Source organism: Gigantopelta aegis, chromosome 3 (assembly GCF_016097555.1).
Source record: "Gigantopelta aegis isolate Gae_Host chromosome 3, Gae_host_genome, whole genome shotgun sequence".
NCBI classification, from domain to species: domain Eukaryota; kingdom Metazoa; phylum Mollusca; class Gastropoda; order Neomphalida; family Peltospiridae; genus Gigantopelta; species Gigantopelta aegis.
Window position 1 is genome coordinate 46,629,904 of NC_054701.1, and position 21,018 is coordinate 46,650,921.

Consider the following 21,018-nt stretch of genomic DNA (forward strand, 5'->3'; position numbering starts at 1 on the left):
TAAACAAGCTTCCATTTAGTATAATGTTTATGTCCCAAAGGAAAATAATTTTCACTTTAGCAAGTGACAATAAAAATTATTTCACGAGGGTCGTAAACATGATAAAAATAAATTGCTCAACTTGTTTAGTTGACGTTCCTGTACGGTTGTAGTGTACCAATTGATGTTGTTGTCATGTGACATTGAAGTGTTACGTTCCATATTTTAATATGGTAATAATGTCATATAATGAAATATTTTGTTGGAAAACAACTGAATTTATGAAGTTTTGCAGATAATTTGGTAAAATAAAATAAAAATACACCACATAAAAAGTACTTAAATCTCGCCTGTTTACTTTATAACACGGGTGGGACAAAACCCACTGGTGAAATGCTTGCTTGAAATGCAGTCGATCATCAATCCCCATTGGGTTATTTCTCGATCCAGCTGATGTAACAAAGACTGGGATGATTCATATAAAAAAATCCCTTGCTGCTAATCTGAAAGAGTAGCTCATTGCATGGTGGCAGTGGGTTTTCTCTCATTATCGGTGTGGTACTTTACCATATAACCCCGGTTAATTAGGCTGTGGTGTGTATCGCTAAAACATTTCCTCCATCCTTCCTTCTACTTTGTAAAGAAGAGACAATAAAAAGTAAGAAGTGGCCAAAGCTTAAAAACATCCAGTAGCCTAGCTCGAGTCACCTCCAGCCCTTCCCTTATTGATTTAAACAATATTTATTTCTGTTTATATTAACAGATGGGATTGGTCAACAGGCATAGCCTATATAAAGACCTTTCCCTACATTATACAATATATGAACTGGTCAACATAGAAAGTACAAGATATGCCTGTAGTGTCTCTTATTGATACTGATATGTAAAACAAACTTGTGCTATACTTTTTTGTGGTGACGTATATATGGGTGTTGGGTTTCTTTGTATAGTATTGGTTAACAACATGTAAGTTTAATGTCATGACTGGACACGAGAATAATCAAACTTTAGCTCTGTGACATAAGATTTAGGAAAACATTTGTATTTTAGACAGTATCTTGCGACCATTTGGTTGTCGATGATTGCCAAATTATTACATTTGCTCTAGCGCTTCCCTACATATCGATATCAATAAAGGAGGGGCCGAGAGGACTTGAGCTACCAGTAGCCCAAACTGTTTGAGAAACTAAATATATTTTGCATGGTCTGACTGGTCATTGTACATGTTCAACTGATAAATGTAAACCCAATACGATTATACCCCAAAGAAACGGCCATGAAAGTGATCATGGCCTAGCAACCTTCGTATTATTATTAAATAACTGCTAGAGGGACGGGATTTTGCTCGGTTGGTTGAGCTCTTGCCTGCCTGAGGTGCTTCCGTCAAAAAATCAAACCACCTTGGTGGATCCATTCAACTCGGTGTTTTCCTCTTTCCAACCAGTGCACAACTGGTCACAGGTTGTGGTATATGCTTTCTTGTGGAAAAGTGTATATAAAAGATCCCTTGAAATATGTAATGGGTTTCCTCTGATGACTAGAGTCATAATTACCAAGTCTGACATCCCAAAGCCGATGATCAATTAATCAATCTCTAGTGTTGTCGTTAAACAAAAAAAAAACCCTAAACAAATCCTAGTACTAAAGGAAGATAACTGATGAATGTTGCTCATTATTAAATAACTGACTTGTCTGAGCTGGACAAATTTGTGTATGTGAAACTTGTTTTAATTTTCTTAAATTTATGTTCTGCAAATAAAACTGGCTGAAAATTGCATACATGTATCAACTCAAATGTTCAGAGATGGCAAAAATGGGTGTAAGTAACGGGTAAATAAAAAATAATTACATGTACATTTTTAGAATGTTTTATTAATATTATTTTTAAATTCACAACTAGGGCAGCAATATTCTTGGTAGGCCAGGTGCCAATTCTATAAAGTTGTGAACATGAACACGGATAGCTCTAATACAAGCATTTAACAGAAATTATGCATGTGAAGAGGTGTATATACATTAAATCTCATCTGTGACGACATAAAATAATTTGCAATTTAATTTAATGCAGTCACTATATATATATGCAGATGTTCTACAAATTACAATGCTGAAAAAAAAAATCATTTTTTTTTTAAACTGATGAAGCCACAAGAATTACAATTCATTGTTATAAAGCTATAGAAAATTCTCATAATAGACTAATATCAGTATTTAAAGTTTTCATTTTATTCCACAATGAAGATTCTTTTATTGGCAAGATTAGTTACAAACTAACATATTTACTATAAAAAAAATATTTTGTTGTATAACTACTTATTTCTTGATGTTAATTTTTAGTTATGTTTCATGCTGTTTCTAGGATACCCTGGATCTATCAAAAACATACTTCAATTCTGAACATAGTAGTCTTTGCCAGGGAAAGTGCGCATCACTTCAGGAGTGTGATCTTAAGCTCGCCTAGCACCACTTCAGGACAGTGATCTTAAGCTCGCCTAGCACCACTTCAGGACAGTGACCGTAAGCTCGCCTAGCATCACTTCAAGAGAGTAGCTTGCCTAGCATCACTTCAGGAGAGTGACCGTAAGCCCACCTAGCATCCGTTCAGGAGAGTGACCGTAAGCTTGTCTTCACAGTGCTCCTGGCAAAGACTGTTATATAAAAACGTTGATCAAAGATAACCTACCTGTACAAAATGTAATGAGCTAATTAATGCTGAATATGTATGTTGGAGGCGGAAAGACAGATGGGAGAATAACAGAGATAGCAAAGGCAAACATTCACACTTGGAATATATACACACTTAAAAAAAAACCCCGCAAATCAACTTAACTTCAGACATGGGATACCCATTAAAACTAAAAGCTGAAATGATAAAAAAAAAAATAATAATAAAAAACCCAACAAAAAAACAAAAACAACAACACTAAAATCTCTATTCTATACCTAAATAAAGCTAACGTTAAATCATTTAAGATGAAATCCAATCTACTTTGTGAAAATCACGATACACAAAAAGCTGAAATTAGATAAAACAAAAACAAACTCGCATCCCTGCTAAAATAATATGGAATAAAAAAAATAAAAAAAATTGTGATCAATAAATAGCTATCTACATGTGCAAAACACACACACAAAAAACCCTGTGGTTAGAAGATACTAAAACCAAAAAGGAAAACAAGCATGACCTACTGGACACATATTGAGGGTATTCTAGAAATAAATGTATGATTACCACTCACTGTTGCATATTGCACATAAAATGGTTTGGTTTTCATATACTTATATTTGAACTGAACTAAAGTTAATAATACAAGAAGTTCACCCCATCCCTATCATCTACTTATTTCTAGAATAGCTCTTGATATAATAAAAAATATGGTATTCTGTGCCCAGTCTAAAACTAATAATCTTATTTACATCAGTTACTTTAAAAAAAAAGAAGAAAAAAGCAACTATTGGTGACAATAAACTGCAACTACATTTGATAATGCAGATACTAACATCAAATACATAGCCAGGAGTGCAATTGTTAATCTTGTAGGGGATTTCTTGTCAATTAGGCCCTCATGTCAAGACACTGACCTTGCCTGTGCTCTGACTTTGAAGAAGAGTATTTATTACATGTTGAACAAGACACACATGTATGTTATAGACTAATAGTTAGCCGATGACCACCAAAAGGCAGGGAACATTTTATTCAATATCGCTTCACGATTTGCTATGTAAGTTACAGAGATCGCTACACATTTTTAAAGAGTAGTTGCTAATAAATTTTGAGTCAATCGGCAACTGTTACTAATCAAAATTTATAAAAAATATTCCCTGTAAGATAATGCATATATCTTATTTGTTCATTACAATATTGACTGGGTGTTTACAGAATTCGAGATATTCCATTAGAACAAGCACTTTTTGCTACAGTGTATTTCCTTTTGGAATATCTCAGCCTATTGTGTATACAACATGTGTCAAGATGATGGAAGTCACAAATGGCCGAGGTGCCCCGAATGATATTTGCTTTCAAGACGGGTGAGGTGGTCCCAATAATTTTTCACAAAACTCCTTTTAATTTAGCTGTATTAAACTGCAGTAAAAAAATACAATTTTAAATCCATTTTTGTAATTTGAAAAACATTCAGTTCGAATGGTAATTTTAAAATCATCAAAGTTTGGAATTGAAAAAATACAACAGGCGACATAAGACAAAGCTTTCATTTGGCTAATGTCGCTTTCAATCACCAGGTCCTGTTTCCACGAAGTGATCTTATGCACTTAAGATGATCTTAGCATTAAGTTTGCTTGGTGGAACTGGTCCCAGATGTGACTGTTAAATGCACACCCTACATAGACGAACTTACATTTGAGAACATTATCTTGGTTAATACTTGAGAAGTCGGTAACAAATACAATATCTCTATCAAGTATGATGAAACAAAAAAACAGAGTAAAGAGGCAAAAAAGTCTACTGGCCAAGAAAAATGCACAAAACTGAAACCAAGCACTTAATCTGTTTTGTTTTTTAAATTACATTTTTAAAAGCTTGATGACAGAAAGCAAATGTTTTGAAATACACATAAAATAATCATTATATATTTCACACATAAAAATATTCATAAACTAAAACAGTATTATTTGAAACAAATAAGGTGAATTAAAGGTGTATTTTGAAATACACATCAAAATCAGGTTACCTCAAAATAACCCTAAAATTACTTTTAAAGACTGTTTTAATGTTCAGAAAATTACATTACATAAAATAGGGTGTAGGACATTCCAGGCCTGGTGCTTATAAAATTTTTAGAGTCTAGACTCGAGACTAATAGAGTCTGAGACAGTAATGTCATGACAACGCCATACAAACTGTATGTGCGTGACATCATTAGAGACTGAGTCTGGACTCTAAAAGTTTTATAAGTATGGGCAATAAAACTAAATGTCACAAAAACACCAGTTAAAAAAAACATGCTTTTATTCTAATTTTAAAAATCACCCAAAACAAAATACTGTTATAGGAAATACAACAATGAATATATATATATCTTTTATGATAAAAAATATCTCTTGTGAACATTAACATGTACGTATTCACTATTCAACCATTTAACAAAATACTGAATGATCACCTCCAGTGTCAAACGTCTGTGACATGCTTGAGCAGAATAACATGTATCGACTGTGTAATACAAAAATAGAGAAATGATAGCACTTGGAATTCTAATAAATAGTCGTCTCGATCCGTCTACGTGCAGTCCGCATCCGCAAGCTGCCATTTGTTAGAGGTGAAGTCGCAGGAGTTCTGTAAATATAAAAATACTCACATTAGTAAATAGCTGTGAAATCTAGCCTTTTATAAATATGGCTACTTTTATCATGAACATTACAAACAACAACACTACAAATACATATAGATGATAGAAAGAGAATTTTAGTTTACCAACCACTTATGGTTTTAAAAACAAAAAAGAAAAGACATCATTTCTATGTAAGTATAGCAATAAAAGAACTGTTATTAATAGTTAGAGATTATAAAGCTTTAATAAATTGTTTAAAAGTAATAAAGCCTAATCCAGGTCCACTATACTTAAGTGTCCTAGGTTTGTACCGTTTTAGTTTCACATAAAATTAATTTTAATTTGATGATTAGAAACACATCACTGGATTTGCCAAAATTAATTAAGTAAAAAGTTATAAATAATATGTAAGTCAATGATTAAAAAACCCCTGTAATAGCCGAATATATATATTACACTGCCTAGTATCTACTAGGATCAGCAGCTTTATTAAATTAATATTATATTTAAATTAATGAATAAATCATTGTCAAACAGTTGTCAATACAGTAACTGTAGTCAATACCTGTTACCTGTTATACTATTCTAGTGCACCAATGGAGACAAGTAGGGTTTCTGCCACAAGGTACGAAGGGTAAAATTATGTATCCTAAAATCTTGGAAATTAATCGATACTTATAATAAAAAAATAAAAATAAAAGTTTTAGAAAGATTATAATATGACTGCTGTTTAAAAAAATTCAAAATACATAAAATGCAATGTCCAATTTCAAAAGATTCCAACCACATAACCACCTAGTAGGAGCACTTCTGTTTTGTTTTTACTGCATACCCTCAAATTATTGTCAGGCAGAAAGCATGTTCTACATGTACGTTGTTCTAAAGTTAATGAGTCCTTTTCGCACCCTTGTTTTGGCTTCGTACACAATAAATATAACATATCATCCAATGGTAATTTCTTTTATATGATATATTTGACAAAAGGTACTTTTATTTCTTTCATCTTTTAAAACTTAAAATTAATATTCTGTCCAGAATCATGAAAAATAAAAACATATCGACCTGTAAACAGTGTTGTCTGTTATAGAATTTTGACAGGTCAAGGTTAGTAGGCCAGTTTTTATTTTAAGCTGGCGAAGTATTGTAATAATATAGCTAAATATGATTTTAAATGACGTCTGTATTCCAATGACATCACTTTGCATCTCCTTACAATAACCATAAACTGGGTACATGACGTTTCCGTTTTAGGAATGTTGAACAAATTCTAAATCAAAATTGATGATGAAATGTTTTTGTTTGAACATTACTAATGCTCCTGAATGTGTTTGAAGAAAATCTTGTGATTTTTTTATTTTACCTTTTATGAAATATAGATTTCAAGTGAAATCACACTGAGATATGCTAAATCTATTATGTACGAAGCGAAAACAAGGGTGCAAAGACTGACTGTCGTTGACTGTAGTCTTATTGCCTTCACGGTGACAAGGCAACACATACCTGCGTGATCGCTCTCTGAGTGTGGTTGGCGTGAGAGCGGCCAGTGCCTGCATGTTGGCTGTTAAAGCTTCTACCTCGCGCTTCAGTCGTGTGGGCGTCTCAACTGACAGGCTACTGCAACACAAAACAACATGTAAATACTTCAAACAGAAAATTTAACACAATAACACAAGTGTTTTGACTGTATTTTCTTTATTCTTTCATCTACCATAAAATACCCTCTGGGCACTAATATACATTGCTCTGCCATGCATGCTAATTTAGATCCAACAATTTACATTTCGTACACATCTGAGGGGGTGGGGGTGGGGTGGGGTGGTGGCTGGTGGGAGAATGTCATGCATTATTTATGATCTTACATGACAAATAATGCATATTTAATCAATTTAAAGACATACTATTGGTTGTTCCTAGGTTGCCACAGCCATACCATGAAATATGCATCATCAAAATTGAATGCTCTGTGATGTATATATAAGTTAACTGCAGTGAATAATGTTTAGTTGGAAGACATTTAGATTAATTTTAAACCAGGTGCAAGTTCAGGCCACCATTTGTGGCTAACGCTTGCCATACTGATTTTTTTACACTACACAGTAAACTGAATTAGCACTTCGGGAACCAATCAAATAGTTTTCGAACATTAGTGAAATGTTTGCTGGTTTTTAAGGATATATAAGAAATAGAATAATACATTTGTGTCTGTTAGATACCATTTATCTTACAACTCATTGTTTAAAAATCTATCCAAAATGTTTCGCTTTCACTCATTAGATTAGATAAATGGTATATAACGGCCACTTGTGTAATATTCTCTTTGTTCATATTATTTATTATCAAGGATCATTTAATTTTTAAGCATTTGATTAGCACTGGTTGAAAATCGATTACAATTTAACATTTTAGAATTATGTATCAATGATGATCTCTGACAGATACATTGTGAATCGTGACACAACACCGAACAAACTATGCCATGATTGTTGGAAATAAAAAGTAGATTTCAGTACAGTGTACACATAGTACATACCCCATTCTTGTTCCGTTTCTTTGTTTCACCAAGCTTTTTGGTGTTTCAATGTAGAATGGGGAGTATATTTTCACGTCCGATTTACAGGAACGTGGCGGCGTTTTACCCACTACTCTCCGCGAATCTTGCTTGGCAATCCTTGGCGACAACACCTTCCCTTCCTCAAGTCGTGATCTGCGGCGAGTCGACATTCGAAATCTCTGAAATTACAAGTACGTGAGAATGTTATAATATATACAAAAGGATAGGAAAAGTGTAAAGTTTGTTTTCTTTATTGACACCACCAGAGCAATACAAGTATGTAGACAACTGATGGAACAGCCGATGTAACGACTCACAGTTCTACTTTTAGTCACGGTGTACTGCATTAACGACTGATTCGATAACAATGTAATTAAGGCCGTTCTAGCATTTTGTCTCCACCCTTGAATTAAAAATCAGATTAATCTATATTATCATTGATAATTTGTTAAAGAAAAAAAACACTTTTTTATTTACAAACATTTTTAGTAAAAAAAAAATTTGAGTTTGTATGGGTTTAAAACTCAGTAATGTTTTAATAATTAAATTTCTGTTATTCATTACAACAAAATGCCATCCCATTGGTCCAAATGTAGCAACAGGAGTTTGTTCATTTAAGAATTGATTGCAATTATTTTTTGGTTCATGCAATTATGACTGTATGACTCCGCGTACTGGGTCATACAAAAGTATGCACATAATTTTTTCGGTTCATACTTGCATGAATAAAAAAATAATTGCAGTCAAATCTTGTAACAACTGAATTTATTTTGTTTAGCTTTAAATATGTCTGTAGTATTGTTTGTGTAAACTTCATTGATACTTAAGAATGCAAACATTCCTTCACTATTTGAATCAGGTAATGTTTTGTAATTTTGATAAGCGACGCCATTTCCTCTAGCTGCTGTGCATTTCTACAGATCATTTAGTTACATTGGAAGGAATTGTCCTATTCGTGTTTAGTTTATATTTTATGAAAATGAATGAAGGGAACATGTCTAACATTTATGCTGTCGGTGGAACCGTTTAATTTTCGCCAACAGCTGTAGAACATTGCTTACAAGTAAGTTATAGGCATGGAGTTTCCTATATAATTTCTTTGGCCACCGACCGAGTCTCATGTCATGATTAGCGAAGAGGGTTTTTTTTTAAATCAATGCGAATAGATCTACATGTCTACTCTGCTACAGCGTGGCTTAAATTTTTTCGGTGCATCAAGATATGAATGAAAAAATGTAAGCACCAGAATCAGATTGCTGTAGTAGTGTATAGACGCCAAAAAGTTTTATTATTTTTCGATGAACGTTGTCAGGGAACGTCATATCTGATGACGTCATTTTATATGGGCAAGTTTGTCTTATTGAGTGTTATTGTTTATGAATTTAAAAAATTTTATAAATAAAATATGACGTTTTAGTGTTATTATTAACCTGTATGATTCAAATTTAATTATAAGTATTGTTTGTTATTTCTTTGAAGAAAAAAAAAATTAATCCACAAACTTTGCCGATTCAGTTTACAGATGATTTTTTTGTTCATACCCAAATGAACATAAAAGAAATAACAAACAATCCTTAAGTATAAGTTTTAACATTGTTCATTACAAGAGTTTGAGTGAGATCTGATAAGTGATGTAAATCCAATGCTACCAGCCTTTTAGTCCTTAAGGCTGTTTGATAAGAGGAGATAATTAGATACATCCACATTTTAAAATACATTCATGCTAATCCCTGTTTGTGTTATGAAGACTACAAATGAAATACTATAGCCAGTTTTGGGATCTTTCACATGCAACACATGGTCTTCAGGGACAACAGCCCCATGGGGACCATTTGCAGTGCAATTAAGCTGCCACAACATGGCCACTTGTTGAACAGGAGCTAACACCCACCCCACAAACAAAGGGAAGCTGCAGAGATATTCCCTGGGGATGTGTAGCATGGGAGAGAAGTTAATCTTTAAATAATCAGATAGATTTACACTTCCCACACGCACCTTGATGATGATGACAGAAGCTGTTGAAAGTAACACAATGGTCAAGAAAATATGACCATCTGGTGTTTTTCTGGTGGTATTCATCAGGTAAAACTAGTTTGATTTTTTTCTGCAACAGGTGTGTACAAGAAAAAAGAAAATCTTTATTATGAAGTGTTTAACTTGGAATCGACCCCTAAATTGATAGTAATTTAGAATTTGGTCAGAACATCTGTAGCCAAAGTTATTATTTCTTTCTTAATGTATATGCCAAACAAAATATAACATAAAAACTTTAATCGTAATTGTTATTTTGTTTAACTTAAACATAGTTACAATTTAAGCATTTAAAATATACGTAGCAAATAAATTCAATCTTAATTTGTTATGGCTTTAGTTTATATCGCACCGAAGCTGAGGCAATAAAGGGTGTGCCCAAAATAAGCAAATTAAGTACAAACATGCTAACCTCAAAATCAATGGAATGTTAAGCTGTAATTAGATTCAAATAGATTCAAATCTCACGAGTTGCGCTTGACCGACAAGTGTGATATGATTGCAAACTTCACGAGATGAGATATAAATCACATTTGACAAAAAACATGAAATTTTCTATTTATTATATAACTTTTGGCAATTTACCTTTATTTTTAAAATGCCAGCAGCAAAATAGTTCCGGCTTTCTTACAGTGAAGATAACACTTTCTACAGTGATGATAACATATTTTAGAGTGAAATAGTAAACGTTTCACTCTAAAATGTGTTATCGTCACTAAGTGACTGATAACACTTTTATTTCACTGATATTTTAAGATATTTCACTACATGTTATATAATAAATGCAACTCTTTACCAGCTGTTACTGACATTACTGAACCAGTGTGTTCAGAAGAGTCAGAAAGCTTGTGGTGCCCAAATTAGTGAGATCTAAAACCCTGTTTGCAGGTGATAATTTTGGATAACACGAAATCCAGCCTGAGTAGATGTAGTGTGCAAACTTGTTTGTTTATTACATACTAGTATTGCAATTAACAAATAATTTACAATGGTGTAGCCAGCATGAGGTGCTTGCCTCGTCTGGAATTTCCCCAGATTTATTTAATTTTTCCCATGACACTAATATTTATTTTACATGTTTGGCTTTGCCTCAGTGTTTTTACCTCTGGCTACGCCCCAGATTTATCATGATTTAGCAATTAGCTTATATAATGTTTGTACATTGTCATATATACAATGTGTGTATGTGCAACTCATACCAAATGTGGTTGCAATAACACTGCATATAATCTACAGAACTTGCACCCATGACACCCTAACCTGTTAAGTTGGTAAATTGAAAATACATATCCTCCGCAAGGCTCAATGGGTAGGTGTAAACCACTTGCACCGATCAGTGATCCATAACTGGTTCAACAAAGGCCATGGTTTGTGCTATCCTGCCTGTGGGAAGCGCAAATAAAAGATCCCTTGCTGCCTGTCGTAAAAGAGTAGCCTATGTGGCGACAGCGGGTTTCCTCTCAAAATATGTGTGGTCCATAACCATGTCTGACGCCATATAACCGTAAATAAAATGTGTTGAGTGCGTCGTTAAATAAAACATTTCTTTCTTGCTTTGTAAATACATATCAGTATCTACCAAAAAGGGAAAATGCTAAGTTATTACAGATAAATTATTTTAATGTTAAATAAGATTTTAACTAAAATTAGACTTTAAAGTTTAACATAAAGTTTTAAATATAAAAGTCTTCAATTATATCTACATGTACACACACACACACACACACACACACACACACACACACACACACACTTAAATACTGTACATTTAAATGGCTATTCAGTGTTTGGGCACAATTAAAAATCAGGTGTTTGGTACATGCTATTTCTTGAATCCTATGGAGATCTACTTGTATCTATGCTACAGAAAGAAGCGCACCATGTGTGTATGACTCAACCGATGAATCACATCAGTTTAAAAATATTCACAGATGTGTTTCTAAACCTCACAGGAAACGACAAGCAAAACAACTGTCTACAAGTATTCAAAATACCCCCACCCAAAAAAAAAAAAGACAGAAAAGAAGTGTGAATAAAAATTAAAATGCATCCCAGTGTCAGTGATGTGTGAAGTAGGGCCCCTGTCTACCAGATGACAAGTGTGCAGTGTAAATCATTTGAGAGCACACTGTGACACTAGCTGTCATGTCCTGGGCAACTCTGAGCTGGCTGCAGCAGGCTAGAAACCGGTTTGAAAAACGCGCCAGATGCTGGCAACAAAGGCAGGCAATCACATTGAACAAAGTAATGGGACGTAACCACAGCCATGGATTATAGTATAGGGACATTTACACCAGCATTAGTAATAGCAAAGCTCAGTTGATCAAGTCTTTTGTTACGAGAATTTTGTAGATTAACTGGTCAAAAAAATAATTTTGCTTGATGTGTGTTATTTCCAATGTCCTGAAAATATAAAATAAAAAACTAAATTTCACATGAACACAGCTCCATTTTGAAAAAAAAGTTTGAATGAAAATGTAGTATTTAATTTATAATGGCCTAAACTTATATTAATTAATTGATATAATTTTCTACATACAAGTGCCCGTTTCATGTAGTGTTAACATCAGGACAAAAGCACTAAGTATCAACTAAAGGCTTTAAATGCTTCATGGATTTGCCATGAAATATTTTCTCTACATGCATAGCCTATACATATATGGTTGAAATAACAAAATTATTCTGTGGGTATACTATTGGGTATACAAAACAATTTTCTCCATCCCTCCCACATGGCCAATTTTGGAATAGCCCATACCAGGCAATAATTCTGAATAAAAAATATTATTGGTAGTAAATATTAAAGCAGAGATAACTTTTACTTGCAGAATGCAGGAAATTACATTTCAGGACATCTAAGTTTCAAAATTTTTTACAGGGGAGCATACCCTCGAAGCCCCTTATAAACTTTACTTTGTACCCTCGATTTCAGTCAGCCCTCCCTCCCCCATGTACTTACAACAACATGTTTGTCAATTGTGGCAAGCACATGATGCAGTTGCCAATACAAAGAAAGTTGATTTTACTCAACATTTTTATTTGGCATTATTAATGTTTGTTAACTTTCGGGTCATGTTACAACTTCAGTGGATCCTTTCAACTGATTGTCTTTTTTTCTTGTTCCAATCAATGCACCACAACTTGTCAAAGTCTGTGGTGTGTGCTTTCCTGTCTGTGGGAAAGTGCATATAAAAGATCCCTAGCTGCATTGAGAAAATCTAGCTGGTTTCCTCTATTGACTACGAGTCAAAATTACCAAATATTTGACATCCAATAACCGATGATTAATAAATCAATGTGCTCTAGTGGTGTAGTTAAACAACACTTTTTATGTTACAACTTCAACATTATTTATAAAATTAAAAGTCAAAGCTTTGTTTAACGACACCACTAGAGCAAATCGTCATTGATTAATTAATCACTGGCTATTGGATGTGAAACATTTGGACATTATTCCTTTCGGGAGCAGAAATTTATATTATAACCATATATAAGTTGGTCTCAAGTACACTGCTGTTAAAAACAGATAAGTGTAACTTTGAAACTAATCTGATTATCTCTGATTTTTTATTTTTAGCAATTGCTTCCATCTTGAAATCTAAAAAGCAAACATTACGTCCCACTCAACAAAATGCAATTCAAGCTCTGTGCTGCATTTCCACATATAAAATACAAAATACAATGAACAATGCAAGCTGCACTGAAAGTTAAAAGCTTGTCAAGATCTGTATTGTTATTATCATACACATTCCATCCTTCTACTACTAGCCTTCAAGTGACTGACAAGTTGGAATGTGAGGGAGTTGTAGATGTACATCCCACTGATATCTGATACGATTCGTGACCTTTCAAAACCCAGCACACTGTCTCCTTATGTTAGAGAAACATGTGATGTCCAACAACCCACTCTGACACAAGCTGAGCAATCAAGTTTTGAATTTCCCACCAAAATGAATGTGCTTCCTGTGCAATCTTTGGTTCCCCTAACTACATGATTACAGCTGGTCACATCCTAATGGGCTAAGCTGTATCATTATACTTATGTAATGTATGATAGCTGTATCATTATACTTATGTAATGTATGATAGCTGTATCATTCTGCAAATCTTTAACAGATAGGAACTGAATTTACTCCCATCCATGTATAAAATATTTTGCACAGAAGCAGATGTATTAATAGTATACATTTAAATTTAGTGTAATGTTACCACAATGAAAGAAAGAAAAAGAAGTGTTTTATTTAACGACGCACTCAACACATTTTATTTACGGTTATATGGCGTCAGACATATGGTTCAGGACCACAGATTTTGAGAGGAAACCCGCTGTCGCCACTACATGGACTACTCTTCCGACTGGCAGCAAGGGATCTTTTATTTGCGCTTCCCACAGGCAGGATAGTTATGGATCACTGGTCGGTGCAAGTGGTTTACACCTACCCACTGAGCCTTGCGGAGCACTCACTCACGGTTTGGAGTCGATATCTGGATTAAAAATCCCATGCCTCGACTGCGATCCAAACCCAGTACCTACCAGCATGTAGACCGATGGCCTGCCACGACGCCACCGAGGCCGGTTACCACAATGAATACATGTTAGAACATTAAAAATACTACTTCTTTGTGTCAGTTGTGACATTCAGTCTTGTCTCAGTCTATTAAAGAAGAAACGTGTTGCTTACTAAGTTACATACATGTACATATGGTTTAAACAATATTTATTATTTATTCCCAATTATAATGCTGGTTGGGGATTGGCCAATAGGCAAAATACCTATATCTAAGCCTCTCCCTACAATTTGAAAATGTAATTCAGGTTTACACAAAAGTGACATGATGACAGACCAATGGTAAATTTCATGATTCCAAATCTTAAAGGCATATTCCCACAGGCAAGTTTACAAATCTGTGTGCAACCCCAGGTCTACTAAGGATTATAAATAAAAGTAATCTAGATTACTACTGAGATGGAAGAAAAGGTGGATAATTTCTATAGTCACGTGTCAACCCACTATATGCCTTTAAGAGTGGGAACCAAAATATAAAATCTGTATATATATATATGTAACTATTACTCATACTGTAACTTTAAGTTAGCTGTGAGGGATTGTTATGCACTTTCCTCGACAAAAATTAATTATTCCCCTAACTTACATTATGGGTACCAGGTAGTCATTTAAGATATTAACATACTGATACCATATAAATTCACATGCAAAGCCTTCGAGGAGAACTAAAGATTACTCTCCACTGAACTGGTCTCAGGGTTGTAATGTTAAATGTGAGTGATAACGGTGAAGTCTGTAAAATAATTTTGTATTCTCATTATTAGCCTTTAGCCCTGGATGATCAGAAAATTTCGCCAAATTATCTAAAAAATGCCAAACCTATAGCTATTTTCCAACAAAATATAAATGATAACACAGTATTTTTTTGCCAAGTTGAAATAAAATTTGCCAATGGCAGAGCTAGCCCTGAAGGCAATGACACTAGACTATTAGGCAGTATAAAATAAGTTTGCCTGTTACTGGTACCCATCCCATAAAACTTGAAAGTTAAAAAGTTTGTTTAATGACACCAGCAGATTGATTAATTAATCATCAGCTACTGTGGATGTCAAACATTTGGTAATTCTGACGGATGTCAAACATTTGGTCATCAGAACAAGTCCGAAACCTGCTACATTTTTCCAGTAGCAGCAAGGGATCTTTTATATGCACATTTTCACAGACAAGAAAGCACATACCAAGGCCTTTGACCAGTGTGGTGCACTGGTTGGAATGAGAAAACCCCCAATCAGTTGAATGGATCCAGCAAGGTGGTTCGAACCTGTGATGCAAGCACCTCAGACAAGCACTCAACCCACTGAGCTAAATCACAACCACCCATCCCATATATACGCATTTAAACATTTTACTGTACAAATGACTTTTATGTTAACCACAAAAGCCATTTACATGGTATAGTACATTTAAATTAAGACTTAAAATATCCCATTCATTAACAATGTGTAATGGAAAAATACATCAAAGAAACTGACTGCCTGAGGTCTGACACCTATCACTCTTCCATTATGGTTATGCTGAGACAAACAAATCAAGGTGCTCCTCACACCCAGCAGGTAATCTGCAGTGTACATCTCTCAGAGCTGTGTGGATGAAAGAAACCAATCACACCTCTGGGCCGCTGAGCTGCCCTGCATATCTGGCCACTGGTTGTGAATTGACACAGCAATTTACAAAGCTGTGAACTTCAATACACTAACTCAAAAGATCTTGACACTTTCTGCTCTCCATACAGAAGTTCTCCAGTCCATTCTTTGTAACAGGTCACTTCTTAATTGAGTTTGTTCAGCTGACATTTTTTTTTATCTGCATTAATTGCCCGCCCACCCCCCTCCAACAAAAGAAAAAAAACAGAAAGTGCTGTGCTTTGATTAACTCATAATACATTGACTTTTCTCAAAGTTTAGTTTTGTTCATGAAAAATAATAATAAAATAAAAAAGATATTTAAAAAAAAAAAAAGGTACATATATTTTATATAAATTATAAAATAGTGATTTACCAAACGAAAATCATCATACTGCCTAAAGAATAATTACATGAACTAATGAATAGGAATAATCTGTGCTACAAGTTAAACTTTGTTTTATTTATTGACACCACATTGAATAGTTAATGTCAAACACTTGGTAATTCTGACACGTAGTCATCAAAGAAAATCTGCTAAATTTTTCCTAATACAGCGAAGGATCTTTTATGCCCTTTCCCACAGACAGGAAAAGCACATACAAAGGCCGTTGACCAATTGTAGTGCACTGGTTGAACGAGAGAAAAAAAATCAGTTGAATGGACCACCATGGTGGTTCGATCCTGTGACACCAATTTGTGCTAATATAAAATTTTAAGATGTTATCATGGGTGCGTATCTAAAACTATCAACATGAAGGTTTTCATTAGTGGTGACATATGGGATATGAGTTGTAGCAGCCTTGGAGACTTCCTGATGGGCAGCACTTCAGTCTTGGAGACAATTAGAAACCTGATGACTTATTACACTTTATTACACACCAGTGTAAGATATTGCTCACGTCATGTAGATCACTTACTGACCCAATTCGTAGAAAAAGATAAATAATGTGTAATAGGTCTCGACATCTGCTTAATTCTGCATTGCGGCTTGTTTGCAGTTGTTTGTAATAAGTAAAATACTAAACTAGCTTGCCTTCCATACCATTTTTATGAAACTTGTGCAAAAGCATATCAGATACCAAAACTGTTCACGAGTTTCATAAAAATGGTATGAAAAGCAAGCTTGTTTAGTATTCTATATATATGTCTGGTACCATACTATTATTATTAATTAGTATAAAAAAGTTAAAAGTTTGTTTTATTCAACAACACAACTAGAGCACATTGCTTTTATTAATCATCGGCTATTGGATGTCAAACATTTGGTATATAGTCTTAGGAGGAAACCTGCTAATTTTTTTCATTACATCATTTATATGCATCATCCTAGACAGGACAACACATACCATGACCGTTGTTATACCATCCGTGGTGCACTGACAGGAACGAGATAATTAGTATTCATGAAGGTCAGCCATAACAAAAATTCTTATCTGCTGTGAAATACAGGCATCTTATTTTGGTGATTTATTGCCTGGAGTTGATCTCTTTGTTATGTCATGTTAGCTTGTTTAGTGATTACTTTACGAGTACCAGTATTGAATGACACGGTTATGTAATTGGTTGTATACTGATGAACAACTAGTTGGTAACCCATTTGGCAAGTAGATGTGAAACATGTGTAAATATCATTACAGAATTCACATGCACAGCATGGGCTGACAGTTTTATTTTGAGATATTTTATTGATCAGAAAAAAAGTAAAAAAGATTGCACAACAGGCAGAGCCTATATAAGTGCTCTCCTAAACAAGATGGACATCAGACAATAATCAATATTCATAATCATATATAAAACATAATGTCCAATGGCATAAAGTGTTTAACATAATTAATATTTATTGATATATGGGCCCACAGTATGATGTGATGTACTGTAGGTTGGCGAGACTACCATCGTGGCAAATCTTTTATGTAAGACACTTGTCAAATGATATTTGGTAGTAGTTACTAGCTGTTATATTTGGCAACATAAAGATATTTTTTTTGGTAACAAGTTCCCCCACGGCTTGCGGTGAACTCGTATGGAAAACTTACTCGTATGGGGGAAAATACAGTGAAGTCGTATGGAAATCCACAAGTGAACTCGTATGGAAGACAAACTCGTATGTGGGAAAATCTGCTAGCCCAACGTCCATGGCATTGGCTAGTGGTTTTTAAGTTCGGGCTGGTGAGAAATGCAAAACATGCATGCATTGTTTACGGTTTCTGTTGCAGTTTACGGTTTCTGTTGCAGGAAATAAGTCTAATGACATGCATGTTTTAATTACAGGTGACTGCCTTTGACACGCCAATAGTTGACTGATGGGGACATAAATAAGAAGCATGTATACAAAACAAGATTCAAAATATACATTTAAGAGAAATATCAAAGTTAGTATATCTGCATATCCATACATCCCCATACGAGTTCACCGTTATTTTTTCCATACGAGTTCGTTTTCCATTCATACGAGTTAGTTTCCATACGAGTTCACCGCATCCCTCCCCTACCCCCCCCCCAAAAAAAATGTGGGTGGATGAGGTTTGTATTTATTTAATTGTTTTAAACAAAGTCACGAAGTGGAATATACTCTACAAGAGAAGAACCTCTACAAATTACAATATCTCATGTTGGTTTTGAGATGTGATATTTGAAGGGAAATGCTATTTTCATTAATTTTCCAGTTTCCTTAATTCTTGAAGAGTGAAAATGGTCATAGGAGTGGGTCACAACTTGTCGGTCACTAGGTGCAGATTTTCCATGAGTGTACAAGGATGCCCATCATCTATTATTTATGTGGTCTTATCAAACAAAATCTTGTCATATAGCTATTGGTAGAAATTCAAATTAAATAAACATATGTACGATATAGATTACATACTTACTTCGAATCGTAAACCCCCTCCCTCAAATAATAAGTTAAACAGAATAAAAAAAATAAACATGATACAAATGCAGACATTTTAATTATTTAAAAAAAAAAATGCATATTTAAAAGTGATCCTCTAAAGTAGGTTCAAGTTGTTAATGAAAACAACCACAACAATTGTCTGTTACTTAAGGTTAGTTCAACTGCAAATTGTCATTATCGATAAATAGGCCACTAAGTGACTTAAATCCGGACTGCCGGGCATGAAATTTATCAAACCCTGAAAAAAAAAAAAAAAAAAGTGAAATTGATAAAGATTCAATTTCAAGGCTTTCGTTAGTTTTCCCAAACACTTAACACATGGATGATGGAAATAAAATATTAAAAATACGTCATACTTGTCTCAAAGTTCCCACAGCATCCCTCACGGATCTCGTCAGTCTGTCACTTCGTCTGGGAATTCCTCTCCTCGTTTTCATTTGTAGGTCGTCACTTTCCGGAGATTCGCCATCGGAACTGGCTCCAGGGTTTTTGCTTCTTGTGGGTTTCGGCGTGTTAAAATAATCAGACTGTTTGCCGCTTACTACGCTGTACCGTTTCCCTCTCCACGAAAATCGCAAAGCTTTCCTGATCGTACTAGCAGCCATTCTTGGTGATACTGCCGACAGTTCACGTACCGTTTCAAAACAACCGCCAAGTTTCGTGATCGACGCAGCCCCCCAACAGAAAGACGATTAGATAGTATCACGTGACCAAATAAGCCGACCTCGTGCTCGTAGTAATTACTAAACCGCTGTTCCGGATTATCATTTGTTAAAACCAATGCCGTGCGACTCATGCTTTTGACAAGTAAATTTGTATTTCTAAGAGTATGCACATAAATTTAATCTGTCAAGTTAGCAACTCTACTAGGTATAAATAATTTAGCTACATTTGATACCATGCTAACCCTTTGTATAAGCCCTTTTTAACTTCCTTGTAAATAAAGTTTATTTATTCGGGGGGAGAGAGGTTAGTGGATCGTGTCATACTCCCCTAAAAAATACATTTTAAATGGAAAGTTTTCTTGGAAAATTCGACCCCACCCCCACTGCTGCACAAGCGCCAGCTTTACAATTTTATGTTCTAGTTACAGTGTATGACGTACACACTTATTTTATATAGTAGTACGTATGGCAGCATTCATATTATTAAATACAGCTAGAGCATTTTCTGTGACATAGGTATCGATACGGTGGTGAATGGAGTGGGGACACTACCTTGAATCTGGAGCTGGTGTAGTCAGAATATGCGCCTTCCACCTCACCCCTACCTCCAGATGAAAGACGAAATAAATATCAGTTCCAATGCTTATTTTGTTTTCTACACAGTCTACGACCAATTTTTTAGAAAGTTTGTAAGTTTGTAACTATGCATGATATTGGTTTGTCTGATTATCATTCAATAACATCCTCCCCGCCTTGTTTCGGTACCCTCCCCAGTACTACTTAGTAGATTGTTATTTTTCGACGCTTATGCATATTACTAAAACAATTACGGCATATGATAATATTGGTTTACAAAATTACTTCCATCTTATTTGTAATATATATTTTTTATTATTATTTGTTGATCGACGTGACTTAGACTTACCCCAGGAGGAGAACGTTGCCTGAGTGGTAAAGCACTCGCCTAATGTGCTGTCGGTCTTGGATCGATCCCCGTTAGTGAGTCCATTTGGGCTATTTCTCGTTCAAGCCAGTGCAACTTGACTGGTATATCAAAAGTCGTAGTATGTGCTATCCTGTCTGTGGGGTGGTGCATATAAAAGATATTTGCGACTAAAGGCAAAATGTAGCAGATTTCCTCTCTAAGACAAAATATAAGAGAGAGAGAGAGAGAGACCCCCCCCCCCCCCCCCCAAATGTTTAACATCCAATAGCCGATGGATAATAAATGAACTATCATTAAACACAACAAACTGTAACTTTTTTCACTTACCCCAGATTTAAATTCACCAACCATATCTATTAGCCTAGGCAGTGCAAACTGTTTTCGGCTATATTAGACTAGTATGACAGATGGATCGGTGGTTTTAAAACGTTAGAAAAGCTAAAGTAGAAATAAGTTGAAAGGCACGATT

At 34.6% G+C, this 21,018-nt stretch overlaps 1 protein-coding gene across 2 annotated transcripts; it reads right to left on the bottom strand.

Moving 5' to 3' along the window:
• Positions 1–1,833: 1,833 nt before the first annotated feature.
• On the bottom strand, positions 1,834–19,621 carry LOC121368127. Of its 2 annotated transcripts, none has more exons than XM_041492702.1 (4): positions 19,295–19,621; positions 7,801–8,000; positions 6,771–6,881; positions 1,834–5,275 (listed from the first exon to the last, which is right to left on the bottom strand). In XM_041492702.1, the coding sequence occupies exons 1-4, from the start codon at positions 19,541–19,543 to the stop codon at positions 5,194–5,196; spliced, it is 642 nt and encodes a 213-aa protein (XP_041348636.1). In that variant the 5' UTR covers positions 19,544–19,621; the 3' UTR covers positions 1,834–5,193. The 2 variants fall into 2 exon arrangements, with proteins under 2 accessions (XP_041348636.1, XP_041348635.1); XM_041492701.1 differs by having other exon boundaries at positions 6,771–6,884.
• Between the last annotated feature and the right edge of the window lie 1,397 nt (positions 19,622–21,018).

Bases quoted from the DNA above. Each gene is read 5' to 3' on its own strand.
- LOC121368127 (XM_041492701.1), bottom strand. From the start codon at position 19,543: ATGGCTGCTAGTACGATCAGGAAAGCTTTGCGATTTTCGTGGAGAGGG. The intron at 8,001-19,294 runs GTATGACGTATT...TTGTAATTTCAG, and splicing joins CTGTGGGAACTTTGAGACAA to AGATTTCGAATGTCGACTCG. The intron at 6,885-7,800 runs GTATGTACTATG...TTTGTGTTGCAG, and splicing joins AGAAACGGAACAAGAATGGG to TAGCCTGTCAGTTGAGACGC.